The 23,305-nt window shown below is 51.8% G+C and overlaps 1 protein-coding gene across 9 annotated transcripts in view; it reads left to right on the forward strand.

The window, feature by feature from the left end:
* The window catches only part of MGRN1 (mahogunin ring finger 1), a 53,809-nt gene that overhangs the window by 18,035 nt on the left and 12,469 nt on the right, over positions 1-23,305 (forward strand). For 4 of the 9 annotated variants that reach the window (XM_059692998.1, XM_059693000.1, XM_059693002.1 and 1 more), the window contains exons 2-11: positions 3,474-3,592; positions 5,367-5,455; positions 5,951-6,097; positions 7,387-7,504; positions 15,661-15,727; positions 16,448-16,497; positions 18,769-18,816; positions 20,018-20,098; positions 21,467-21,626; positions 22,398-22,507. In XM_059692998.1, the coding sequence (XP_059548981.1) occupies positions 3,474-3,592; positions 5,367-5,455; positions 5,951-6,097; positions 7,387-7,504; positions 15,661-15,727; positions 16,448-16,497; positions 18,769-18,816; positions 20,018-20,098; positions 21,467-21,626; positions 22,398-22,507 (989 nt within the window). Of the gene's footprint in view, positions 1-3,473; positions 3,593-5,366; positions 5,456-5,907; positions 6,098-7,386; positions 7,505-15,660; positions 15,728-16,447; positions 16,498-18,768; positions 18,817-20,017; positions 20,099-21,466; positions 21,627-22,397; positions 22,508-23,305 lie in introns of those variants that run through there. The other 5 variants (XM_059692999.1, XM_059693001.1, XM_059693005.1 and 2 more) reach the window with 2 other exon arrangements.

A 23,305-nucleotide genomic window follows, 5' to 3' on the forward strand; every position in this document is an offset into this window, starting at 1 on the left:
ACACATATACATATATCTGTATACAGATGTATCTATACTATGCACAATACTCTTTTTTTATATATATTTTATTGACTTTTTTTTACAGAGGGAGAGGGATCGTTAGAAACATCAATGAGAGAGAAACATCGATCAGCTGCCTCCTGCACAACCCCCACTGGGGATGTGCCTGCAACCAGGTACATGCCCTTGACCAGAATCAAACCCGGGACCCTTCAATCCACAGGCCGACGCTCCATCCACTGAGTCAAACTGGCCAGGGCAATGCACAATACTCTTATACACACATGCACACACATACATAATGCTTGCACACTTGGGAACTGCTACCAGTACCCTGTGATGCACACATTTGTCCTCTAAACATTCCTTTTAAAAAAATGTGAGCATTTGAAAAACATATAGAGAAGTATAGAATGTCCTTCATCCAGAATTCACAGTTAGCATTTTCCATATTGTTGTCTCCTTCTTTCATACTTCTACCCCGTCTTGGACCTGGCACTTCCTTCCCATGTTTGGTTCATTCTTCTCTGTGTGTTGGTGTTCCAGGTCTGAGCTCTGGGGCTGCTCTATGAAGTTCCAAACTCCTCTGTGTGAGTCGTGTTTGCTTTGGACTGCTGTGTGCTGACAGGCAGAGAGTGGCCCCCTCTTGTTACTGCCGCAGTGTTTGTCCATTTCCCTGTTGAGGAACATGTAGAGTGGCTGCAACGTTTTATGCTTGAAAGTCTTTTATTGGTCACCATATTGTATGTCTCTGCAACCAAAATATGTACATAAATTGAAATGAGAATTTTAAAAGAATTTTTCTTCTGGTTTGAGTGGGCATTATAAATACCCAATTGATCAAAACAACACAAATATAACAGTTTTTATAATAAGAAACATAAATATTAAAAAGTATTAGACATGTATCTCTTAAGTGGATAGGTTACTTTTCCCCCAGTTAACTCGTAGTCACAGTTGAATATACGTAACCTGCTGCTGGAATGAGACAGGTCAGTGTCAGTTCTAGTTCTGTTTTTCATTTTAAGTTGAGAAACCGTGTTCACATAAGTCAGTAGATGGGAGTCAACAGGGGTTTGATAGAACAGTAGCATCTAATTCCACATTATTTACTGACAAATTCAAAGATCACATAAAGATCTAATACCAAAAAATTGTTGCTGATTTATAAGGTAACGACTTGATCAAGTTCTCTCCAGTTCCTAATAACAGCTTTATTGAGATAAGATTCACATACCCTTTTAAATGTACAGTTCATTGGTTTTTCCAGAACATGGTTCCAGTTTTGTGATATTACAACCACTGTTGTAACACATATCCTTGTCCCATGTCTTCAATCTTTTTAAAAATAATTTTTCCTGCTTTAAAGGTTAATTATAGAAAATGTATAAAATGCAGGTAAAGTAAAAAAAAGTAAAACTTACCCATTGCCTCTTAATCCAGAGGTTTTATTTTATAGCATTTATATTTCTGAAGTTATTAAAACTTAAAACTGCACTAAGATGTGGAGGCCTCCTGTGTACAGTATATCAGGTTGTGAAAAGTGCTCTGGAGAAGAATAAAGCAGAGGAGGGGAATGGGAGAGGTTGGTCAACAAGCAAGGAGAAGAGGTGGAGATAGTAAATTTTAAAAGGAATGATCAGAAAAGGCCCTGCTGAGAAGGAAACAAGGTAAAGGATCAAGCAGAGCTCTTGGAGAAGAACTTCATAAGCAGAGGAAACAGCAAGTGCAAGGGCCCTGGGGTATAAATGGGCTTGGGAGGGCCTGCATTATGAAGGCTTTGCAGTCCACGGAGAGGAGTTTGGGACTTACTCTGATGTGATTAGGAGGTCAAGTTTCTGAGCAGTGGGATGTGGGAAATAGACTTTGGGGCTAGTGAGAGTGGAGAGACTGGTGGAGTGGATTACAACAATCCAGACAGGAAATGCTGGTGGCTTTGACTAGGGTGGCGGCCATTGAAATATGTTAGAATCGGGAGCCCAGAGTGGAGAAAGGAGGGAAGCCCATTGTGTTAGTTATGTCTTACCGAGTAACAAATGAACAGTTTAGCTGTTTATAACAATAAATGCTTATTATCTCACAGTTTCTCTGGGTCTGGAATTTGGAGCGGCATAGCTGGTTTGGACTCGGGGTCTTCCATGAGGTTGCTGTCAAACTGTCTGCTGGGCTACAGGATCTGCTTCCTGGGTGGCTTTCACGCAAGCCTGGCAAGTTGCCAGCAGGTGGCTAGCAGTCCCGGCTCCTCACCAGGTGGACCTGTCCATAGGGCTGGTTGAATGTCCTCACAACATGGAGGGGAAGCTGGCTTCCCCCAGAGCCTTGGAAGTCCCCCTCCATCTTTCCCACGTTATCTTGCTTGTTACACAGGTCAGCCCTATTCAGTGTAGGAAGTCTGTCCAGGAGGTAAGTGCCATGGCCTTCTTGGAGGAGGCCTACTTCACCCATTTTCTGCCGATTGAAAGGAAACTCTGGGAACTAGTGGGACATACTGGTTGGACCTTGAAGGTCCCAGGAGGAGGTTGGAGCAGGAAATTCAGGGCCAGGGACCTGTCTCCCACCTGGAAGGCCTTGTAGGGACTACCTGGCTTCATGCTGGCTCTGTGTTTGATTCTGCCTTTTCCTGAAACTCCCCTCCAGATGAGCTCCAGTCTCAGGACTCATGGGGGGAGTCAGATATGAATGAAATAACTTAGACTCAGAGCTTGGATTTGGGGTTGTAGGAGCCTACTTAATCTGGGGTCAGGGAACAAGTATTAGTCTGCTGGGGCTGTCATAACAAAGCACCACAAACCGGGTGGCTTAAAAAAGCCGAATTTATTCTTACAGTTTTGGCGGCCAGAAGTCCAAAATGAAGGCATTGACAGGGCTGGTTCCTTCTGAAGGCTCTCGGGGAGGATCTTCCTTCTTCCAGATTCCGGTGGTTCTGGGCATTCCTTGGCTTGTGACTACGCCACTCCAATCTCCAGTCTCCGCCTCCGTCTTCCTACTTTCTCCTTCCCTCTGTGTGTGTGTCTGTGTCCAAGTCTCCCTCTTTCTCTTAGGAAGACTGTCACTGGATTTAGGGCCCCCATCTAGTCTGACCTTCTTTTAACTGGTTTACATTTGCAAAGACCCTGTTTTTGAATGTCACATGCACAGGCACTAGGGGTCTGGACTGAAACCTATTCCTGTGAGGAACACAACTCAACCTGCTGGAGAAGGAAGCGGTGTTGGTGTTGGGTACTGGATGAGTCCCTGAGCTGGGAGGAGAGTTCCTGGAGGGGGAGGGGTGTTGGGTAGACGCAGAGGTGGAGCAGGCTGGGTGGGAGATCTGAGTCCTATGTCTGGAGCCAGAGTGGGAAGGACAGCCCATGATGGCTTCTCTCCGAATGGAGCTTTTCTCAGGGCTGAGCCCCTTCAGCCATCAGACGCTCTCACTGGATTGTGTTGAGCCTTAACCTAAAGTTGTTTTTGTTTTTGTTTTAAACCAGGAAACTACTTTGCTACACACTTTTTCATGGGAGGTGAGAAGTTTGACACCCCCCACCCTGAAGGTTACCTCTTTGGAGAAAACATGGATCTGAACTTCCTGGGCAATCGCCCGGTCCAGGTGGGTCTCGGCAGGGCTGGGCATGTGGGTGGTGGGGGCGAGGTCTCTGCCTTCAGCCATCTGTGTCCAAGCTGCAAGGATGAGTGGGTACTAAGTCATCTCCAACTGGGCAGAGCTGCCAACTGGTTGTATGCACATGACGTGTGCAGGGGGCGTGTCCTGGCGATACTCCCTTCGAGGCAGGGGACCAAGGGTGGGACACTAGGGACAGAGCAGCTGCTGTGGAGTCTGGTGCATCCATGCTATGAGGTTATGAACGTTAGGGTTTTGATCCCTTGAATGACTTTATTTGAAAAGAAAAAAGAACAGTGGAACAGAGGGCAAAAGATACGATCCAAAGGAGAAATGTAAACGGCTGGTGAATAATTTTTACAAGTTCTCCTTCACCAGTCACAAGAGAAGCGCATGTTTGCTCATTGTGTTCCATTTGTCCAGTGTGTCCCTGGGATCCTGCCAGGGGCTGGAGACAGAGGACAGATCTTGCCCCATTCCCTGGGGGCAGGGGGGAATGCAGGCACTAAAGGAGAGAGCAGTTGCCCTGCCCGGTTTGGGTCAGTGGATAGAGTGTTGGCCTGTGGACTGAAGGGTCCCAGGTTCAATTCCGATTAAGGGCACCTACCTTGGTTGCAGGCTCAATCCCTGGCCCTGGTTGGGGGCGTGCGGGAGGCAACCAATCAATGTGTCTCTCTCACATTGATGTTTTTCTCTGTGTGTCTCTTCCCTTCTACTCTCTAAAAATCAATGGAAAAATATCCTTGGGTGAGGATTAACAACAACAACAACAAAAAAGAGAACAGTTGACAAATGAGAGAGGGGGACAGGAGAGGGCTCTTGAGGGGGGGCACTGACTGGGATTCAATCCCCAGTGTAAGGGGCCAGGCAGAGGCCCTCTCTCTCAGGAGACACTGGGCTCCATCCCCTGAAGTGGTTGAGTTCTGGGGCCTCCCTGCCCTGGAGGAGGCGTAGTTCCTCTGGACCAAGGTTCTCCAGGCTGCTTTGACCTCGGAGCAGCTGCTTGGCGTGAAATCTTGAATGGATCCTTTGATGGATGAGAGGCTAAGGGCTAGGACACAGAATGCTGGCCTCTGCCACCCTCCCAAGCCCACAAGAATGAGAACAGAACCTCACCTTCCACATCTGTGAAGCCTCAGCTTCGACCCAAGGTCTGACTCAACAGGCCTGTAAATTTGTGTGCTGTTTTAACTTTTACTTAAGACCACCACAGATTCACCTGCACTTGTAGGGAAATAACACAGAGATTCCATAGGCCCTTTACCCGGTTTTTCCTGGTGATGGTGTCGTATAAAACCCCAATGCGCTCTCATAAGCAGGAAACCGATATTGATGCATCCCCATTTTCCACCAGTTTTACAGCAGTGTGTGTGTGTGTGTGCGCGCACGCACGTGCATGTGCATGTGTTCCTACTGGAATCTTTATTGACCATTGACCTTGAATAGAAAGCCTGGGAATGAGGTCTGAGAGCCCCAACCTCAATTGCTCCCCTGGGATCCCTCAGGCCAGGTCACTTTCATCGAGAGTCCTTGGAATAGGGCACCATGGCCACATGGCCAGAATCCTTCAGGGTGTTCTGGTCCTGACTCTCCTTTGCCAGCCATGTTGCCTGCAGTTTACCTTGATGTGAATGAGAATAAGGTCATCTAGTGGTTGGCATGAGAGCCCCAGAGCGCCGGGTGTGTACTTGCATTATCCCCGTTTTCTGTCCTCTGCCATATTGGGGAGTCATTGGGATTGCTTTCGGTTTTTCCCTCCTAGTTTCCTTATGTCACCCCCGCTCCCCATGAGCCAGTGAAGACGCTGAGGAGCCTAGTGAACATCCGAAAAGACTCGCTCCGGCTTGTAAGGTAACCCTTGACCTTGCCACATTCTTTAAACTAGGGGTTCACAACCAAGTGCCCACCCCATGACGTTGGACTGTCTGGAGACATTTTTGGTTGTCACAGCTAGAGAGGGTGGTGTTCCTGGTATCTGGTGGGCCGAGACCAGGGAGGCTGTGAACACTCCACAGTGCACAGGAAGCCCCCATAGCCAAGAATGGCGCAGTTCTGACTGTCAGGGTTGATAAACTGCTTTAAACCTGGAAGACCTGAGGCTTCTGGGGCCATCTCCAACCCAAGAGAACTTGTCTCCCTTTCTGTGACAAGGGAAGGAGAACCTTGCGTTATTGGGCCTTATTGTCCAAGCAGGGAGTGGGCATCCACATTTCCAGAAAGGTGGGATGCAGCCAGGCAGCCAACGCATGGCCCCCTGGGGCATGCCATAGCGTGCTCTGTGCAGGCTGGCCATGTTCCTGCAGGCATGCCCCTGACCTACTGCCTGTCCCTCTGCCTGCCTGGAAGGTATAAAGATGGTGCCAACAGCCCCACCGAGGACAGCGAGAAGCCCCATGTCCTCTACAGCCTGGAGTTCACCTTCGATGCCGATGCCCGGGTGGCCATCACCATCTACTGCCAGGCGGTGGAGGAGTTTCTCAACGGGATGGCTGTGTGAGTCCCTGTGGTGCATGGTGGGCCCCAGCAGCTCTGCGTCTGTCTGAATTAATATATTTGAACTTTTAGAGGTTCTATTTGAAATAGGGTCCTTTGAACCCCAAAATTTTGAAATCTGCAACTTCAGCACGACCACAGCTGGCCTGCCACCAGTCTGTGGGGCCAGACCCAGATGGGCCAGGCAGAATGCACCCGTCTCCTCCTGTGGGAGAAAACCATGTGGTGGCCAGACTTGATCTGGGGATGGAGTGGTAGCTGAGAGTTCTGGCTTTACGTCTTTTTGCACACAAGCAGCCCGCAGTGCCAGTTTCTCAGGCCAGATGTGCCAAGGTCCTTGAGAGTATCCTTTGTCCTAGAGACAGAGAGAAGCCCGAGGGACAGCAGGTGAGGGGTGGGGCGCAGGGAGGCAGCAAAGGTTGTGTGTTGGATTCTTGAATGGGGAGATGCCTGAGTTTATCAGAATTGAAAATGTGTACTCTTTAACCCAGCCATTCCTTTCCTGGGAATTTATGTTGGGGATATGCTTACATGTGTGGCTAAGGTGTATGCAGAAGAGGGTCCTGGAAGCCTTGGTTGGAAAAGCAAGATATTGGAGACCACCTGGTGCTCACCAATAGGGGCCTGATTGCATCAGCTAGAGTAAATGCAGTGGAACAGATGCAGTGTTCAGAGCACACAGCACCTCCATATAGGGTGGCTATAGGACAGCTCGGGTGCATGAGTATTGAAGGAGCAGCGTGTAGGTGGGCTGCTAGTGGAATATTAAAGAAGAGACACCCATGCGTGACTAGGCCTCAGCTCTTCCGGAGTGATGCCTGGGTTGTGGATGGGCAGGGAAGGAAGCAGGTGGCTGGGAGCAAACACAAGGGTGTGGGGAATGGGAGGGCCCTTGGCACTGCCAAGGTGGTGGAGTGGTTTCTCTATGGGTGAGACAGTGTGCATTTTTGGGCCATGTTTGTTTAAAGAAGTCAACAAACCGTAAAAAGCAAATGGAAAGGCATAGCCATATCTGGAAAGGTAGCCATGTTATCTGGCAGGTGTGGGCTCTGGAAGACTAGTAACCAGGCTGGACCAGGCAGAGCTGTGGTGAGCAGAATGAGACCATGGAGGCCCTCGGGGTGTGAGGGCCACGTGGCCACATAGACTGGCTTTCTGCCCCACAGAGAAGGGCTGGGACTTATAGGGTGGGACCTGCAAGGCAGATTTCTACTAGGTCCCCAAAAGACCAGTGCCTGCCAGCGCCTGCCTCAGGTCCTGGCAGTCTCACCTTCCTTTCTCTCCTTTAGGTACAGCCCCAAAAGCCCTGCCCTGCAATCTGAGACTGTCCACTATAAGAGGGGTGTGAGCCAGCAGTTCTCTCTGCCCTCCTTCAAGATCGACTTCTCAGAGTGGAAGGACGATGAGGTAACCTCCTGGCCCCTTGACGGAATTCCCTCCCCCGTGTGGGGGCAAGCACAGTGGGGCCTGTTTGCTGATTCCTAACATTGATAAGCATCAGGAGTAGCTGTGGACCAAGGTGTGTGTGCTCATTTGGGCATGTGGAGTGCAGTTCAGTCCAAGTGTTGGCTGGAAGGAATGATCGAAGCAAGACAGCCGGCCACAGCAGAGGCTCCAGTACCCAGCTTTGGTGTGGTTGTCGGGCCCACAAGACTGCAGCGTGGCAGGATCCCTTCCACCTAGTGGTTCCACAGCTAGGGACAGTAATTTACAGGATGTGAAGGGTGTTCATTGCAGCTCTGTCTATAATAGTAAAAATTGGAAACGATGTACACGTCCATCACAAAGGGAGTTGTTTAGTTTATTGATGTTATGGGAGCCACCCATATATTTAATGTGGGCACCCTGGCTCATGTCTATTATGGGATGCCATGCAATCTTAAAGCACAGGAGAGATCTGTGTATTCTGTACATACTGATGTGGAAAGCCCGTTCTGGGCTTGGAGAAGACAAAGTTGCAAACAAATGCAGTATAATCTCTTGTATGTGGCATCCACACAAATGCTCAAAACCATTTCTGCAGGTATGATGTATGTGTATATAATTCTTGAGGAAAAACCAGAAAAGATGCTCATCAAGCTGAAGACAGTTATTTCTGCAGAGGGTTGTGGTGTAAGGAATACATACATAGACATGTATACCCGGGCCTGTGTCTGTGGGGTCTGCATTCATGGATTCAACACAGATGGAAAATATATTTTTTAAATGTTATGTTGTTGGTAATGTGTGCTATGTAGTTAGGCCTACGATGGAATGGTTATGTCTGTACTGAACATGTACAGACTTTTTTTTCTTGTCATTATTCCCTAAACAATACAGTATAACAGCTATTTATATAGCATTTACATTATATGATTATATTAGATTACTAGGTCCTGTAAGTAGTCTAGAGATGATTAAAAGTACAGGGAAGGATGAATGTAGTTTATATGCAAATACTACTCTATTTTATTGAAAGGACTTGAGCACCTGAGAATTTTGGTATCCAAGGGGGGTTCTGGACCCCAGCCCTCACATATACTGAGAACAAACAGACTGTATAGTGTGAGTGCTGACACTGTATACACTTCTGACCTATTTTTGTTTCATTGTTTTTACCAATTAAGGTATAATTTACATACTAAAAAATTCACCCATAGTTTAATTTAGAGATTTTAGTAAATTTATGATCACAGCTATTACCAATCCTGTTTTAGAATCCAGTTTCCATCCTCCTTATAGGATCCCTCATGCCCATTTACAGTTAACCTCTGTTCCTACCGCCAGACCCTGGCAAACACTCATCTACTTTCTGTCTCTTTGGATTTGCCTGTTTTGGAGATTTCATATAAATAGAACCATATACTATTTGACCTTTTGTGTCTTTCACTTAGCATCATGTCTTTTGGCTGTTGGCTATTTTGAATAATGGTACTATTTTGTATTCAAGTTTTTGTTTTGAATGCATGTTTTCATTTGTCTTGGCTATAATTTACTATTTAATTATTTTAAAATATATTTTATTGATTTCAGAGAGGAAGGGGCAGGGAGGGAGAGAGAGAAACATCAATGATGAGCGAGAATCATTGGTTGACTGCTTCCTGCAAACCCCACACTGGGGATCAAGCCTACAACCTGGACATGTATCCTAACCAGGAATTGAACCATGACCTCCTGGTTCATAGGTCAATGCTCAACTGTGGAGCCATGCCAGCCATGCTGCTTTTTAATTAAAAAATCTTTTTCAGACTTTTTTTAAAGAGTGGGTTTAGGTTCACAGCAAAAGTAAGAGATAAGTTATGGAGATTCCCCTACCTGCCTCCACACATGTATACTTTTTATTTTTTTATTAAATCTCTAGAGGCTTGGTGCACAAATTCGTGCATGGGTGGGGTCCAGCCGGCCCACCCTGATCGGGGCCAATCGGGGGCTGGGCCGGCTGAGGAGAGGGGCCATGGGCGACTGGTGGGCTGGCCCCACTCCCTGGTTGAACTCCCAGTCGAGGGGACAATTTGCATATTAGCCTTTTATTATATAGGATATTGTGACATGTTTCCAGGTCAGAACTCACAGACCACCTCAGAGCTGGAGTGGTTTCTCTACTGGTTTCCCTACTATCCCCCTTGGGGGGTTCCATTTATTTTAGTCAAAGCCACGTCCCTTTCTTCTTCTGCTCTTTGCCTTTTTCCTATTTCCTGGGTCCGTCTGACCTGGGGTTTGCAAAGACCCTGTCTGGTGGGGAGGATCTCTGTACCTGAAGAGCCCGAGGGTGGCAGAGTGCCAGGCCCCTGCCAGGGCCATGTAGGAAAAGAACAAAGAGTGAGCCAGGAAGCCTGTCAGTGACTCATGCTGGCATCAGCTGCCTGGTTCTTCCTCCTGATTTAGGGGGTTGCTTTTCCCTAAGAAAGCTGCTCTCCTTGCAGTAAAAATAAACATCTCCCTCAGCTTCTCTGTGGTGGGTGGAAGCCCCTATCCTTTTCCAGCATGCTTAGCTCTGGTGTGTGACTGTGTGGAGCAGGAATTTGGGGGGGGTGATGGTTCTCGCTCCCCGGGTCCCCACACTTCTTGGGCCCCTCGCTGTGTGTGTGGAGGCTTATTCTGTCAAGGCACTCCAGGTGCCCAGGGAGATCTGGGGTCACAGTATCCCCCTTGTCTCCATCTCTTCCCCTGGCCCAGCACTGGGCTGACCAGTGTAGGTTTCTGCTGGAGTTTCCTGAATTAGTTGACCAAAGGCCGCATGTAGGGTGCTGTTGTAGGCTCTGTTGACAGCATTGTGATCGCCAAGCTGAATGTTAGCAGAGGCACTGGGAGGGCTGCTGCAACAGACATCTGTCTATGTCAGAACTTTTTTGGTTGTAACAGACAGAAACACACCTAAGTCTAGCTTAAGAAAAGAAAACCAGGAATTATTGGCTTAGATTCTGAAAGCTGGATGGCTGTGGTTTGCTCTAGGGCCCACGTCATCAGGGCGGGGTTTGCCCTGCCTGAGCTGGCCTTTATCTCAGGCTGTGCTCTAGATCAGCAGCTTGGGCCCCAGAATGCTTGGATGGACCCCACTTGAGGCAGGCTTGTGCCATCCTCTGGCCAAGCACAAACCCAGGGTGGGAGAAAGGTCGTTTCCAAAATTCCCCAAGGAAAATTGGGGTGCTGCCATCTGAAAAGCTAGACAGGTCAATAGAAGCTGTCTGCACCTTTTTTGTGGGATTTAGACAGATCTGGGGCAGGCTGGATAAGAGCAGAGTCTCAAGGATGAAAATACCAAGGGTGTCCTGGGGCCTATCTCAGGAACTGAGGACACAGGTGGGCAGGCCTGGAGGTGACCCTGGCTCTCATGAAGCACTGGGCAAGATTGTGCTACCTCTGCAAGTGTGAGTTTCCCATCTGGCACCTGGATGTAGGAAGATCCTATCTGTAGGGTGTCCATCCGGGGGTTGTACACAGTGCGCACTTAGCTCAGGCTGTCCCTCAGGGGTTTGTACACAGTGCTCACTTAGCTCAGGCTGTCCCTCAGGGGTTTGTACACAGTGCTCACTTAGCTCAGGCTGTCCCTCAGGGGTTTGTACACAGTGCTCACTTAGCTCAGGCTGTCCCTCAGGGGTTTGTACACAGTGCTCACTTGGCTCAGGCTGTCCCTCGGGGGTTTGTACACATGCTCACTTAGCGCAGGCTGTCCCTCAGGGGTTTGTACACATGCTCACTTAACGCAGGCTGTCCCTCAGGGGTTTGTACACAGTGCTCACTTAACGCAGGCTGTCCCTCAGGGGTTTGTACACAGTGCTCACTAAACGCAGGCTGTCCCTCAGGGGTTTGTACACAGTGCTCACTTAATGCAGGCTGTCCCTCAGGGGTTTGTACACAGTACTCACTTGGCGCAGGCTGTCCCTCAGGGGTTTGTACACAGTGCTCACTAACACAGGCTGTCCCTCAGGGGTTTGTACACAGTGCTCACTTAGCGCAGGCTGTCCCTCAGGGGTTTGTATACAGTGCTCACTTAGCGCAGGCTGTCCCTCGGGGGTTTGTACACAGTGCTCACTAACGCAGGCTGTCCCTCAGGAGTTCGTACACAGTGCTCACTTAGCGCAGGCTGTCCCTCAGGAGTTCGTACACAGTGCTCACTTAGCGCAGGCTGTCCCTCAGGGGTTTGTACACAGTGCTCACTTAGCGCAGGCTGTCCCTCAGGAGTTTGTACACAGTGCTCACTTAATGCAGGCTGTCCCTCAGGAGTTTGTACACAGTGGTCACTTAGCGCAGGCTGTCCCTCAGGGGTTTGTACACAGTGCTCACTTAGCGCAGGCTGTCCCTCAGGGGTTTGTACACAGTGCTCACTTAGCGCAGGCTGTCCCTCAGGGGTTTGTACACAGTGCTCACTTAATGCAGGCTGTCCCTCAGGAGTTTGTACACATTGCTCACTTAACGCAGGCTGTATCTCAGGGGTTTGTACACAGTGCTCACTTAACGCAGGCTGTCCCTCAGGGGTTTGTACACATGCTCACTTAGCGCAGGCTGTCCCTCAGGGGTTTGTACACATGCTCACTTAGCGCAGGCTGTCCCTCAGGGGTTTGTACACAGTGCTCACTTAGCTCAGGCTGTCCCTCAGGGGTTTGTACACAGTGCTCACTTAGCGCAGGCTGTCCCTCAGGGGTTTGTACACAGTGCTCACTAACGCAGGCTGTCCCTCAGGAGTTCGTACACAGTGCTCACTTAATGCAGGCTGTCCCTCAGGGGTTTGTACACATGCTCACTTAGCGCAGGCTGTCCCTCAGGGGTTTGTACACAGTACTCACTTGGCGCAGGCTGTCCCTCAGGGGTTTGTACACAGTGCTCACTTAATGCAGGCTGTCCCTCAGGGGTTTGTACACAGTGCTCACTTAGCTCAGGCTGTCCCTCAGGGGTTTGTACACAGTGCTCACTTAATGCAGGCTGTCCCTCAGGGGTTTGTACACAGTGCTCACTTAATGCAGGCTGTCCCTCAGGGGTTTGTACACAGTGCTCACTTAATGCAGGCTGTCCCTCAGGGGTTTGTACACAGTGCTCACTTAGCGCAGGCTGTCCCTCAGGAGTTTGTACACAGTGCTCACTTAGCGCAGGCTGTCCCTCAGGGGTTTGTACACAGTGCTCACTTAGCGCAGGCTGTCCCTCAGGAGTTTGTACACAGTGCTCACTTAGCGCAGGCTGTCCCTCAGGGGTTTGTACACAGTGCTCACTTGGCGCAGGCTGTCCCTCAGGGGTTTGTACACAGTGCTCACTAACGCAGGCTGTCCCTCAGGGGTTTGTACACAGTGCTCACTTAGCGCAGGGTGTCCCTCGGGGGTTTGTACACAGTGCTCACTTAGCGCAGGCTGTCCCTCAGGAGTTTGTACACAGTGGTCACTTAGCGCAGGCTGTCCCTCAGGGGTTTGTACACAGTGCTCACTTGGCGCAGGCTGTCCCTCAGGGGTTTGTACACAGTGCTCACTAACGCAGGTTGTCCCTCAGGAGTTCGTACACAGTGCTCACTTAATGCAGGCTGTCCCTCAGGGGTTTGTACACAGTGCTCACTTAATGCAGGCTGTCCCTCAGGGGTTTGTACACAGTACTCACTTGGCGCAGGCTGTCCCTCAGGGGTTTGTACACAGTGCTCACTTAGCGCAGGCTGTCCCTCAGGGGTTTGTACACAGTGCTCACTTAGCGCAGGCTGTCCCTCAGGGGTTTGTACACATGCTCACTTGGCTTGGACTGTCCATCGTGAGCCCCATCTGCCATAGGGACAGGAGAAGAGAGGGTCCAGGGTCCCTCTCTGCTGGTGGTGTAGCCACCGCACACACCTCTCCAGACCACCGCTATTAGTTCAACAGCAACACAAGACTCTGCCGTACTGAGGCAGCACTTGGCTTATTGTGCAGGGGAGAAAGATAATGCAAATCACTTGGTGGCTGCTCTAAGGCACCGACATCAGCGCCAAGGATTATATTCCCAAAGCTGGCCGGAAGTACATGGGATGAATTGCACAAAGCTTTGCTCCCGATCTGGCTCTGTCACCTGAACAACCTCCTTCTGGGCTTAATTACAGCCTTTGAGAGGGCAGCACCTGTGTAACACACTCAGTGTCATCGTCACCAGAGTAACTGGGATGGTCGTTGGCAAGATTGCTCCTGTGTCCTGACTCAGGATGGGGGCAGGAACAAGCTTGCAGAGGGACCCTGTCCCTCAGACATGTGACTCCTGTCTTGGGTGATCCCCTTTCCCAAGAATCATCTCAGAGTAAGAGAGCAGGGCAGACAGGTGGTCCCTCCTCCCGTAAGTCCCAGTTTCCTTGGTGCAGCCGTGGGAGCATGAGGCCTGGGTGGGCCCGGACAACTCCCCACATGTAGCTGCCCTGCACACGTTCCCACGAAGTCCTTTGTTCCGGGGGTCCAAGCCCTGTGTCTTTCCGCCTGCCTGCCTTGGCTCCTGCTGCTGAGCACATGCAGCTTCGAATGGCTGGTGCTCACTGTGTGCTCTCCCAGGCACCATGCTCAGAGCCTTTGCATTAGACCAGTGGTTCTCAACCTTCCTAATGCCGTGACCCTTTAATACAGTTCATCATGTGGTGACCCCCAACCATAAAATTATTTGTGTTGCTACTTCATAACTGTAATTTTGCTACTGTTATGAATTGTAATGTAAATATCTGATATGCAGGATGTATTTTCATTGTTACAAATTGAACATAATTAAAGCATAGTGATTAATCCCAAAAACAATATATATGTGTTTTCCGATGGTCCTAGGCGACCCCTGTGAAAGGGTCGTTCGACCCCCAAAGGGGTCGCTACCCACAGGTTGAGAACCGCTGCATTAGACGTAGCTTTTATCCCTCTTTTAGATGGGGAAACAGGCTGGGTTAGGGAGCTATGCTCCAACCTGGCAGTTCTGGGTCTGACCCTGTCCCAGCACCTGGCTCCTTTCCCAGTCCTGCCTCCCACTGACGGCCCTGTGCAGCCCCTGCTGTGGGTGCCCTCAGTAGCTGTCTCTCTCCTGTGAGCTTGGTGTGACCTGCCCCACAGCCCCCACTGGCCAGCGATCTGGAGGCCACACCCACGTGGACGTGTTGGGAGGAGTGTGGCCGTCAGCCTGAGAGCAGCTGGGACCGCAGGGAGTGAAGCTGGAGAAGGAGAAGTGACGGGAGGGTTCTCCTCAAGTTCAGACCAGCCACGTGGTCCCTTTGCTTTCCTTCCTTCTTGGGTTGGGGCCTCACCAGGCACCTTTCCTAAGGTTGAACACAGCCCTTCCATGCCTGGTGTGCCCAGGTGAACTGAGAATGGCTCAAACAGCTGCTCATCCAGCATCGTTCATCTCAGCACTGGCCGTGGCAGCCAGAGGGGGAACAGCCCAATGTCCGTTAGAGGTGACCAGCCTGGCCACGCAGCAGAATGTTACTCAGCCTTGAGAAGGAAGGAAGAGCTGATGTGCCGTCGCAGGGGTGACCCTAGAAAGCATGCTGAGTGAAAGAAGCCAGAACAAAAGGCAGATAGATTCCGTTTCTATGAAATGTCCAGAACAGGCAAGTTCTTACAGAGTAGAGCAGGGGTCCTCAAACTTTTTAAACAGGGGGCCAGTTCACTCCCTCAGACCGTTGGAGGGCCAGACTATAGTTAAAAAAAACACTATGAACAAATTCCTATGCACACTGCACATATCTTATTTTGAAGTAAAAAAACAAAACGGGAACAAATACAGTATTTGTATTTGCATGTGGCCCACGGGCCGTAGTTTGAGGACCCCTGGAGTAGAGTGTGTGTGTGTGCGTGTGTATGTGTGTGGCGGGGGCGATGGGAGAAGTAGCTTAATGGGGACAAGAGTTCCTGTTTGGGATGATAAAACGTTCTGGAAATGGATGGTGGTGATGGTTGCAAGACCTTATGAATGTACTTAATGCCATAGAATTGAATACAAACTTGCCATTTTAAACATTTTTATCTGTTTTAACACACACGCGAGCACACGCGCGCACAGCCAGGACTCTGTCCTCGCTGCTGTCCGTCCTCACAAGCTCTGCTGTGATGCCACCCTCCCTGCACCTTCTCCAGTGCAGCCTGACCCATCTCGCCGCCTTTTCTCCTCAGCTGAACTTCGACCTGGACCGGGGAGTGTTTCCAGTGGTCATCCAGGCCGTTGTGGACGAAGGAGACGGTGAGAAGCCTTTTTCCTTTCCTACTCCCTTCCAGCAAGTGGACCTTGCGAGAAGAACCATTTCCTGAGGCCCTCCCCGCTGTCGGCAGGGAGGAATGTATCCAGAAGGGATGAAGGATGGGGAAGCCTTCTTAGCAGGTTTAGAACCAGCTTTCCATCTCCGCTCTGGGGCCCCCTTGGTACTTCTCCCTGGGGCTGTGGGGCCTCGCTCCAGCTCAGGAATTCCTGGCCAGCCGGTCCCCACCCGCAGTGTCAAGGCCCTATGCCAACGCCTCGCTCTCATGGCAGTAACATCAGCTAGACAGCCTCTGATTCTGGTGTCCGCCCTGCAGTGGAATGATGGAGACCGTTAGCAGAGAGCAGCAGAGATCTAGACAGGCCCTCCTCAGGCCATGCTGGGTTCCTAACTGACCCAGCCAGTCCTGCCCAGTCTCCCTTCCACTGCTGTGGGCTTCAGACCCCCAGCCTGGAGTGTGAATGCTGGAGCTCTGCCAGGGCTCCTCAGCCCTGCCTGAAATGTCCCTTTTGTTCAGAGTGAGACAATAGGTGTTAAGAGTGGTCACTTTGGAGAAGGGGAGAGATGTGAACCAGAGGGAGGTCGGGACCCCCAGGCAGAAGAAGGTTCTAGGCTGAGAGCAGGAAAGCACTGCTGCGAGGAAGGAGAAGGAAGATGGGGTGGGGCATGTCAGCTCTCTGAGTGCTTTCTTCTTTCCTGGGCAGTTGTGGAGGTGACTGGCCACGCCCACGTGCTGTTGGCTGCCTTTGAAAAGGTAAGTGCCATCCTGCCCCTTGACCTGGGGGCTGTGGGCAAAGAGGTGGTGTTTTGAGACCAGAAGCCTGAACTTGGGGGTTATGCCAGGCCATGTGGGCTGAGTGCCTGAGGCCCAGGGCAGATGGAAGGTTCCCTAGTCGATCCAGGCTCCCGGGGGGATGATGCATCTCAGGAGGCGGGGCCTTGAAGTCGAGCGTCACCATCAGGCCTGTGCTGTGTGGTGAGGCATGTTCTGAGAAGCCAGTCCGCTACAAGTCCCTATAACTTGCCAGTACCCAGAACGGGATGCCCACTTGGAGGGCTCTGGTCAGACCAGTTTCCCTCTGGGGTTTGAGGGGATTGTCCAAGCCTCCAGCTCCTAAGGCCGAGGCCTTTCCCACCAGACCCAGGATCCTGAGTGTCATCGGAACCTCTCAACATGGACCCTGAACATGCACAGTGGTCCTGCCTCGCCTCCAGAAGGCTGCATCCCCTGGTCCCTCGGGGCTGGGCAGGCCTCCCTCCCCACGGGGGCCTGCCTAACTTTGGGCAGTCGTTCATTGTACTCGCTCATCTGATGTCCCGGAGGGTAGAATGGCCCCTAGTTTGTTGGCCTCAGTATGCAGTAGGTGCTCAGTGAATGCTGGTGGGGTGGGCGAGGGTGCCACCTGCATAGTATGGTCCTAGACCTCTGTGGATAATGGAGGGAAAAGAGGGTCCCAGCTAGGGATACCCCACATGTAAAGGGGCCATTTATGTGAGAGGATTCATTTAGTAGTGCCTTTAGTCTGCATTAGATATTTTTGAACTTTGGTGTTTGCCTCTTCTTTCCACAAAGACCCGAGTCCCCAGGCTGCCCCGGTGTTCATGTGTTATGGCTGTGTTTGCGGTTGCAGTTGGTGACAGTTGGTGGCAAGGATGGTCTGCCTCACCACTGTCTCCGCATTAGGACATTGCTGGGTCCAGAGATAGTCCCACTTCCTGTCGCTACGGGTCCTGGGGCTAGGCAGTTCCGTGTCATCCACGCAGCAAACGAGTCCCCCGCTGTGTTGGGACAGGGTCCCTGTTCACTGAGACCTTTAACAGAGGTAGTGGGGTATGTCCTGTGTTCGAAAATGCTGCGCCTGACACCCTACCTCCAGTGCTCTCTGACATTGGTTGGCGCTCTGTATAGTGCTTTTGGCACCAGTCTGTGGCCTATGGGGATGAGCATTTAAGGACGCCATGAGGAAACCAGGCTCAGTCTACTTGTTTTGGAATTCCCACCACTCCTGGGCATCCTGCTGACCCCCAGCTTCTTCAGCCGGCTGTGTGTCTGCAGCCCTGAGATCCTACGTGCAGAGCCTGGCCCATTCCTGTGATGCGGGTCATTCCAGATGCCCAGAGGTCAATATAGCCCGGCCTGAGACCTTTCTGGCCCCTTTGCCCAGTGCTTTCGCTGGCCTTCTGAGGCAGTGGCGATGCCAAGTGCCCGAGCCGAGATTGGCCCTCTGCCTCTCCAGTTCTGGGCGCCAGCTGTGCTCCCTAAGCCTGGCTGGAAGCGACAGGAACTATTTACCCATCTGCTTCTCTGGCTGAGGCGGATGGGCCATCGCTGGCAAACATTTCATTCTGTGCTTCTAGTTTAGAGCTCAGTGAGAAACTGCATTATTTTTGGAGTCCAACATACTAGAAACTTCTGTAGGAACCCATCAGCTTTCCCAGAAAATGCACGTGCTAGTCTCAGTTGACTCAGAAGGATAATTGGTGGTGTTGTAAGATCTGATCTCGTACCTTAATTAATCTTGTCGACTCTGAGTAGTATGTCTCCCAGTTACCACTGAACACGTTTGCTCTAGTTTGTTCTCACAGTGTTTAGACCTTTGGGTTTTCCCGCAAGATGCTTGGCTTCAGGCCTTCCGCGGTGGGCAGGACCACTTGTCCCAGCACGTGCATGTTCTGGGCTGTGTCTCTGACTAGGTCAAGCCCTTTGAGGGCCAGGACTGGGGTCTAGTTCTTGTCGTCTAGGTGCTGCTTCTTGTCCATCATCAGAACTTGGCTGGTGGCTGTAACCTTGAGTGTGCTTGAGAGCTGCGCAGGGAGGGTTTCGCTTTGCAGGTCAGGGTGGGACCCAGGAGGTGGTATCTTTAGAAGGTTCTCAGGGTAGTGTCGAGGCCAGGTCAGAGGCCGCGTTTGGGTCTTTAGGCTTCACGCGGCCCCTCCTCTCTCCAGCCATGGATGTGGACTGACCAAGGAAGGGTCTTCAGCTGGCTGAGCAGTGCCGAGTTAACCTGTGTTTTCCTCCCTGCAGCATGTGGATGGCAGTTTCTCCGTGAAGCCGTTGAAGCAGAAGCAAATTGTAAGTCTGTCAGAGGAAATATCATGAGCCCTTTTGATTCAAAAGACATATGTTTAGACTCCGTGGATTATTTCCCTGCCCACCAAGGTGGCTGTAGGTAGCTGGTGACAGGCCTGTTGACTGGTCTGTCATCGCTGTGGGCTCTGGGTCATCGGGTGCGTGTGTACTGCATACACCACGCACAACGGCACTGACTGGGGTAGCCTGAGTCTTGTCCAGCATGAACATAAGCTTTCAGTAACTGTTTGCTGAATGAACGAACGGACAGAGGAAGGAAACAGGAAACTCAGACCGAAGCCTCCCCTCTTCCTCCTCCTCACAAATTATGGAAAATACCTCAGTATCGGGCAAAAATGGATTTACTTAACATTTGAGAGGAAAGATGGAATATTTTGGAACAAGTGGGAGCTGTAGAGAAGTACAGCTTTTCAGTCAGTAATCCATGGTCCTAAACCAGGATGAAATATTCTGGTGTCCTCCACACAGTGAACATTGAGAGAATGGGGTCCCCTGAACTGTGCCTCTTAATGTTGAGACTGATTTTAACAATGGCCATGGTGGGGCCTGTTTCTAGTCCACAGTTAGGTTATCCTTGTAGGTAGCTGCTCAGGTATATAAGCCACCCAGGAATGGTGTTGGTTTGTTTTTTAAAAGAGGGGTAAGGGGAACTCTGGCAGATCCAGACTTGACGGTTGCAGAAGGGCTGGGGAGCCTAGGGATGGTCAGGGCACTTGGCTTGGGAGAGGACGATGGCTCTCAGGAGGCATGTTTGTTTCCATGGAACTATGGGAAACGCAGAAGCTCAGGCCACTTTTAAACGTGGCCAGGGTGAGGCCTGAACCTGGTCATGCTTGTGGGGCTGGTGATGGGTGAGTCCATAGTGCTTTCTCTCCAGGTTGAGGACAGTAAGTGTGCAGAGTAAGTATGGTTGCTGGGCCTGTGTGAAGCTTGGCTCCAAGCCCTCTCTGGCGGACAGGACCACCTGGGCCCCAGCCCTACTCCCCTGCTACTAGTTGGGCTGGGCAGGTAGCAGTTTCTCCCTGCCCTTCTCCTGGCATTGGACCCACTCTCTGGGGTTGGGACTGGACAAAAATTCCCAACTGTGCCTGCTTCCAGGACCCAAACCTGGTGTCTGGGAGGTGGTGCTGAGGAGCCCTTGAGTAGGGGCTGGCAAGTGCCCAGATGCCTCTTTGCTCTCCAGGTAGACCGGGTCAGCTACCTGCTGCAGGAGATCTATGGCATTGAGAACAAGAACAACCAGGAGACGAAGGTATGTGCTGTGGTGAGCACGCTCCGCGACTCCAGGCTGGCCTCACTCCCCACTTCCCCTTCCTCTTGCAGGGAAGCAGGCTCATGAGAATGACCTGCCTGGGGCCCCCAGCCCCGGCCAGGAAGGACCCCGCAGGTCGATGTAGATGAGCCAGTTTCCTTCCACTCCTTCCCCTGGAGGCCCTGGGACCCCAGGTTCCATCATTTTCCTTAACTTTTTAAAAAGAGTTAACAGTTCAGTTACCTTGTCCTTTTTCCAGAAAATTCAGTGGCTTGTTACCATCGTTGGGCTGCTGGCTGTGGGGTCCCCTCTTGCCCGATTGGGCTTAGCCAGTGCCGCCTTGGCCTTTCTGTTCTCAGAACCATTGGGTGAGCCTCGCCGCCTGCCCAGCCGCTGGCTCCTCCCCCGACTGGAGCCCTGTGGCGTGTGGGGAGAGGGCGCCCCATTGGACAGCTGGGACAGGCCTGGTGGCTGGCAGGGCGTGTCTGGCACAGCCAGGAAGTTAGCAGAGACTCGGCCAGTGCCCTTGTCACCTTTTTTAAAGGCACGAATGGAACTGCGCCTTTTAAAAACCTCCAGACGTCTCACACACCAGCAGCAACTGGCCAGAAGCAGGACAGGGCAGCTTGGCCAGGCCCGGGCCTCAGATGAGCGCTCTCTGCTTGATTCCCATGAGGTCACTGACTTTCAGTGAAGGGCCAGATAGTAAATACTTCCAATGTGACTGGCCTGCATGTGTCCATTGGATGTTCACACTGCCGTTAGAGCACTGATGCAGCCAGGCACGATGGAAACAGCTGGGCGAGGCCGTATTTCAATAAAACTTTATTTACAGAAACAGAGCAGGCCGTAGCTTGCCGATCCCTGTTTTAGAATGTTGCTGCCTCTTGATCCAGATTTTGTTTTCCAGAAGCTGCCATTACTGGATGAAAATATGTCAAACAAGTTAGACTTGTCTGATTTGTTTGTTTGTTTGTCTTAGCCAAATAAGTGGGTTCCTTCTGGAAGATGTGTTCCTAGTGTTGCGTCTCTTCCACATTTTTTCTTTGGTTTTGGGAATAGAAATAGACCTGAGTTTCTTGATTTGGGGAGTGTGTTAGGCGGGGCTACATATTCTCCTCTGTGCTGTGGGGTGGGCTTGGGCTGGATCTGCGCCTGGTGCCCAGGGAGCGTGGCTCTGGGCCAACTACTGAGGCGTCCTACTCTGCAGCGACCTTCCTCCACCCTCGTGGGCTTCCCTTTGCCCCCAGGGGCCGTGGGGGCTGGCTGGTGGGGCAGCCAGGAGCAGGAAGGCCCCTTCCCAGCCCCTTAGCTGGCCCCCGGCCTCCGGCTCTTGGTTCTCAGAAAGCCACTGACCCTCAGCCTTCGTTGTCCCTGCAGCCTTCAGACGAGGAGAACAGTGACAACAGCAATGAGTGCGTGGTGTGCCTGTCAGACCTGCGGGACACGCTGATCCTGCCCTGCCGCCACCTGTGCCTGTGCAACTCCTGTGCCGACACGCTGCGCTACCAGGCCAGCAACTGCCCCATCTGCCGGCTGCGTGAGTGGGGACCCCGCACCAGGGCAGCCGGGCCCTGAGACTGACAGGCATCAGCCTCCCACCTGGTTCGCAGCGAATGGGAGTCTGGTGGTTAATGCAGGTAGTTCGCACCCACGGCGATGCTGCGGGCATGTGAAAGGTTCAGATCTCAAAAGTCTGCCTCCAGAAAAACGGGACGTTCAGGACGGCCGGGAAGGGTGCTCCAGGCAGGTGTTGGCAGTGAGGTTAGAACTGGACAGCATTTTTTTCCTTTTTATTGTATTTATTGGGGTGATGCTAGTTAACAGAATTATACAGGTTTCAGGCACAATTCCACAACACATCATCTGTGCACTATAGCGTGTGTTCATCACCCAAGTCACCTCTCCTTCCATCACCTGTGTAGACATTGCGCCATCACAGATGTCCACATACACATGTCTGCCTGCCTGTGGTCACTGTAACTTCCAGGAAGAGACTCGCAGTGTCCAGGGCTCGCTGTGTGCTTTTCGCTGGTTGGCAGGTGTAACTTGAAGCCATGTTCACAGTCAGGTGTGGCAGGACAGAGACTGGCTGCATCCTGCCTGCCGCCTCTAAAGCTCCACTGAGCTGGGGCAGTGTTGTCCTGGCCTCTGTCTTCCTCGTGTGACTGATCTGCCTAAATTGGAAACGTGGCCTGTCCTGGGATCGCTGTGGTGTGGGTGGTGGTCAGTATCCCCACAGCTGGGCGGGTCTCAGTGGTGCTGGAACTGGCTGCTCTTTGCCTGACATCAGCCCTTCCCTTCTGCACAGCTTTCCGGGCCCTTTTGCAGATCCGGGCGGTGAGGAAGAAGCCAGGAGCCCTGTCCCCCGTCTCCTTCAGCCCCGTTCTGGCCCAGAGCGTGGACCACGATGAGCACTCTGTAAGTGCCTCTTCCGTCCTGCATCGGGGGGCGTAGGGCTGGAGGGAGAGGGGTTTGGAGGAAGCCCTGCCTTCTTCTTAGGCATCCAGACACTTCCAGGGCCTGCCTTCCTGTTAGGACAGTGTCTGGCTCCCAGCGGGGCTGACTTGGTCAGGTGGCTGGAAGGAGGCCACCTGGGCCCAGCCCTTGGAGGAATACCTGGCCAGGACCCAGGCTGTCGGGCCAGCACCTCCACCTCTGGCTCTCTGGGCCTCTGTCCTCATCTGCCCAGCGTGGCCCCACAGGAGCTGGAGCTACCGTGCTTGTCACCATCACTCCACCAAGTCAGACAGCCAGGGGCACTCCTTGTGCCTATAACATGCCCTTTGTGCCTTCTCTCCCTGCCTCTCCAGCCTGGGTACACAGGGCCCCTCAGCAACCGCCCCTGCCCTGGCTCCTGAGAACCGATGAGGTGGACCTACTGCAGGCAGGCGAGGGGTGTTGAGCTCTGGCTTTGGAGAGAGGTGGGCAGAGACTCAGTGAGACAGATGTATGGGCAGAAACAGGCGAGAGACAGACAGAGAAGTAGAGACACAATGCGAGATGTGGACAGACACAGATAGGGCAGGAGATAGATACGGAGGCAGAGAGACACAGTAGGAATAAGAGTGAAAGGGAGATACTTACGAGTTGGTCAGACAGGGAGAAAGAGGTGGAAAGAGACATGGAGAGAGAGAGACACAGACAGAGGTGGGGATGGGGGTGGAGAGGAGAGGCCGAGGTGGACAGATGGGGAGGAAGGACCAGGGAGCAGGGGCC

The sequence above is a fragment of the Myotis daubentonii genome, chromosome 4, assembly GCF_963259705.1.
Source record: "Myotis daubentonii chromosome 4, mMyoDau2.1, whole genome shotgun sequence".
Classification (NCBI taxonomy): domain Eukaryota; kingdom Metazoa; phylum Chordata; class Mammalia; order Chiroptera; family Vespertilionidae; genus Myotis; species Myotis daubentonii.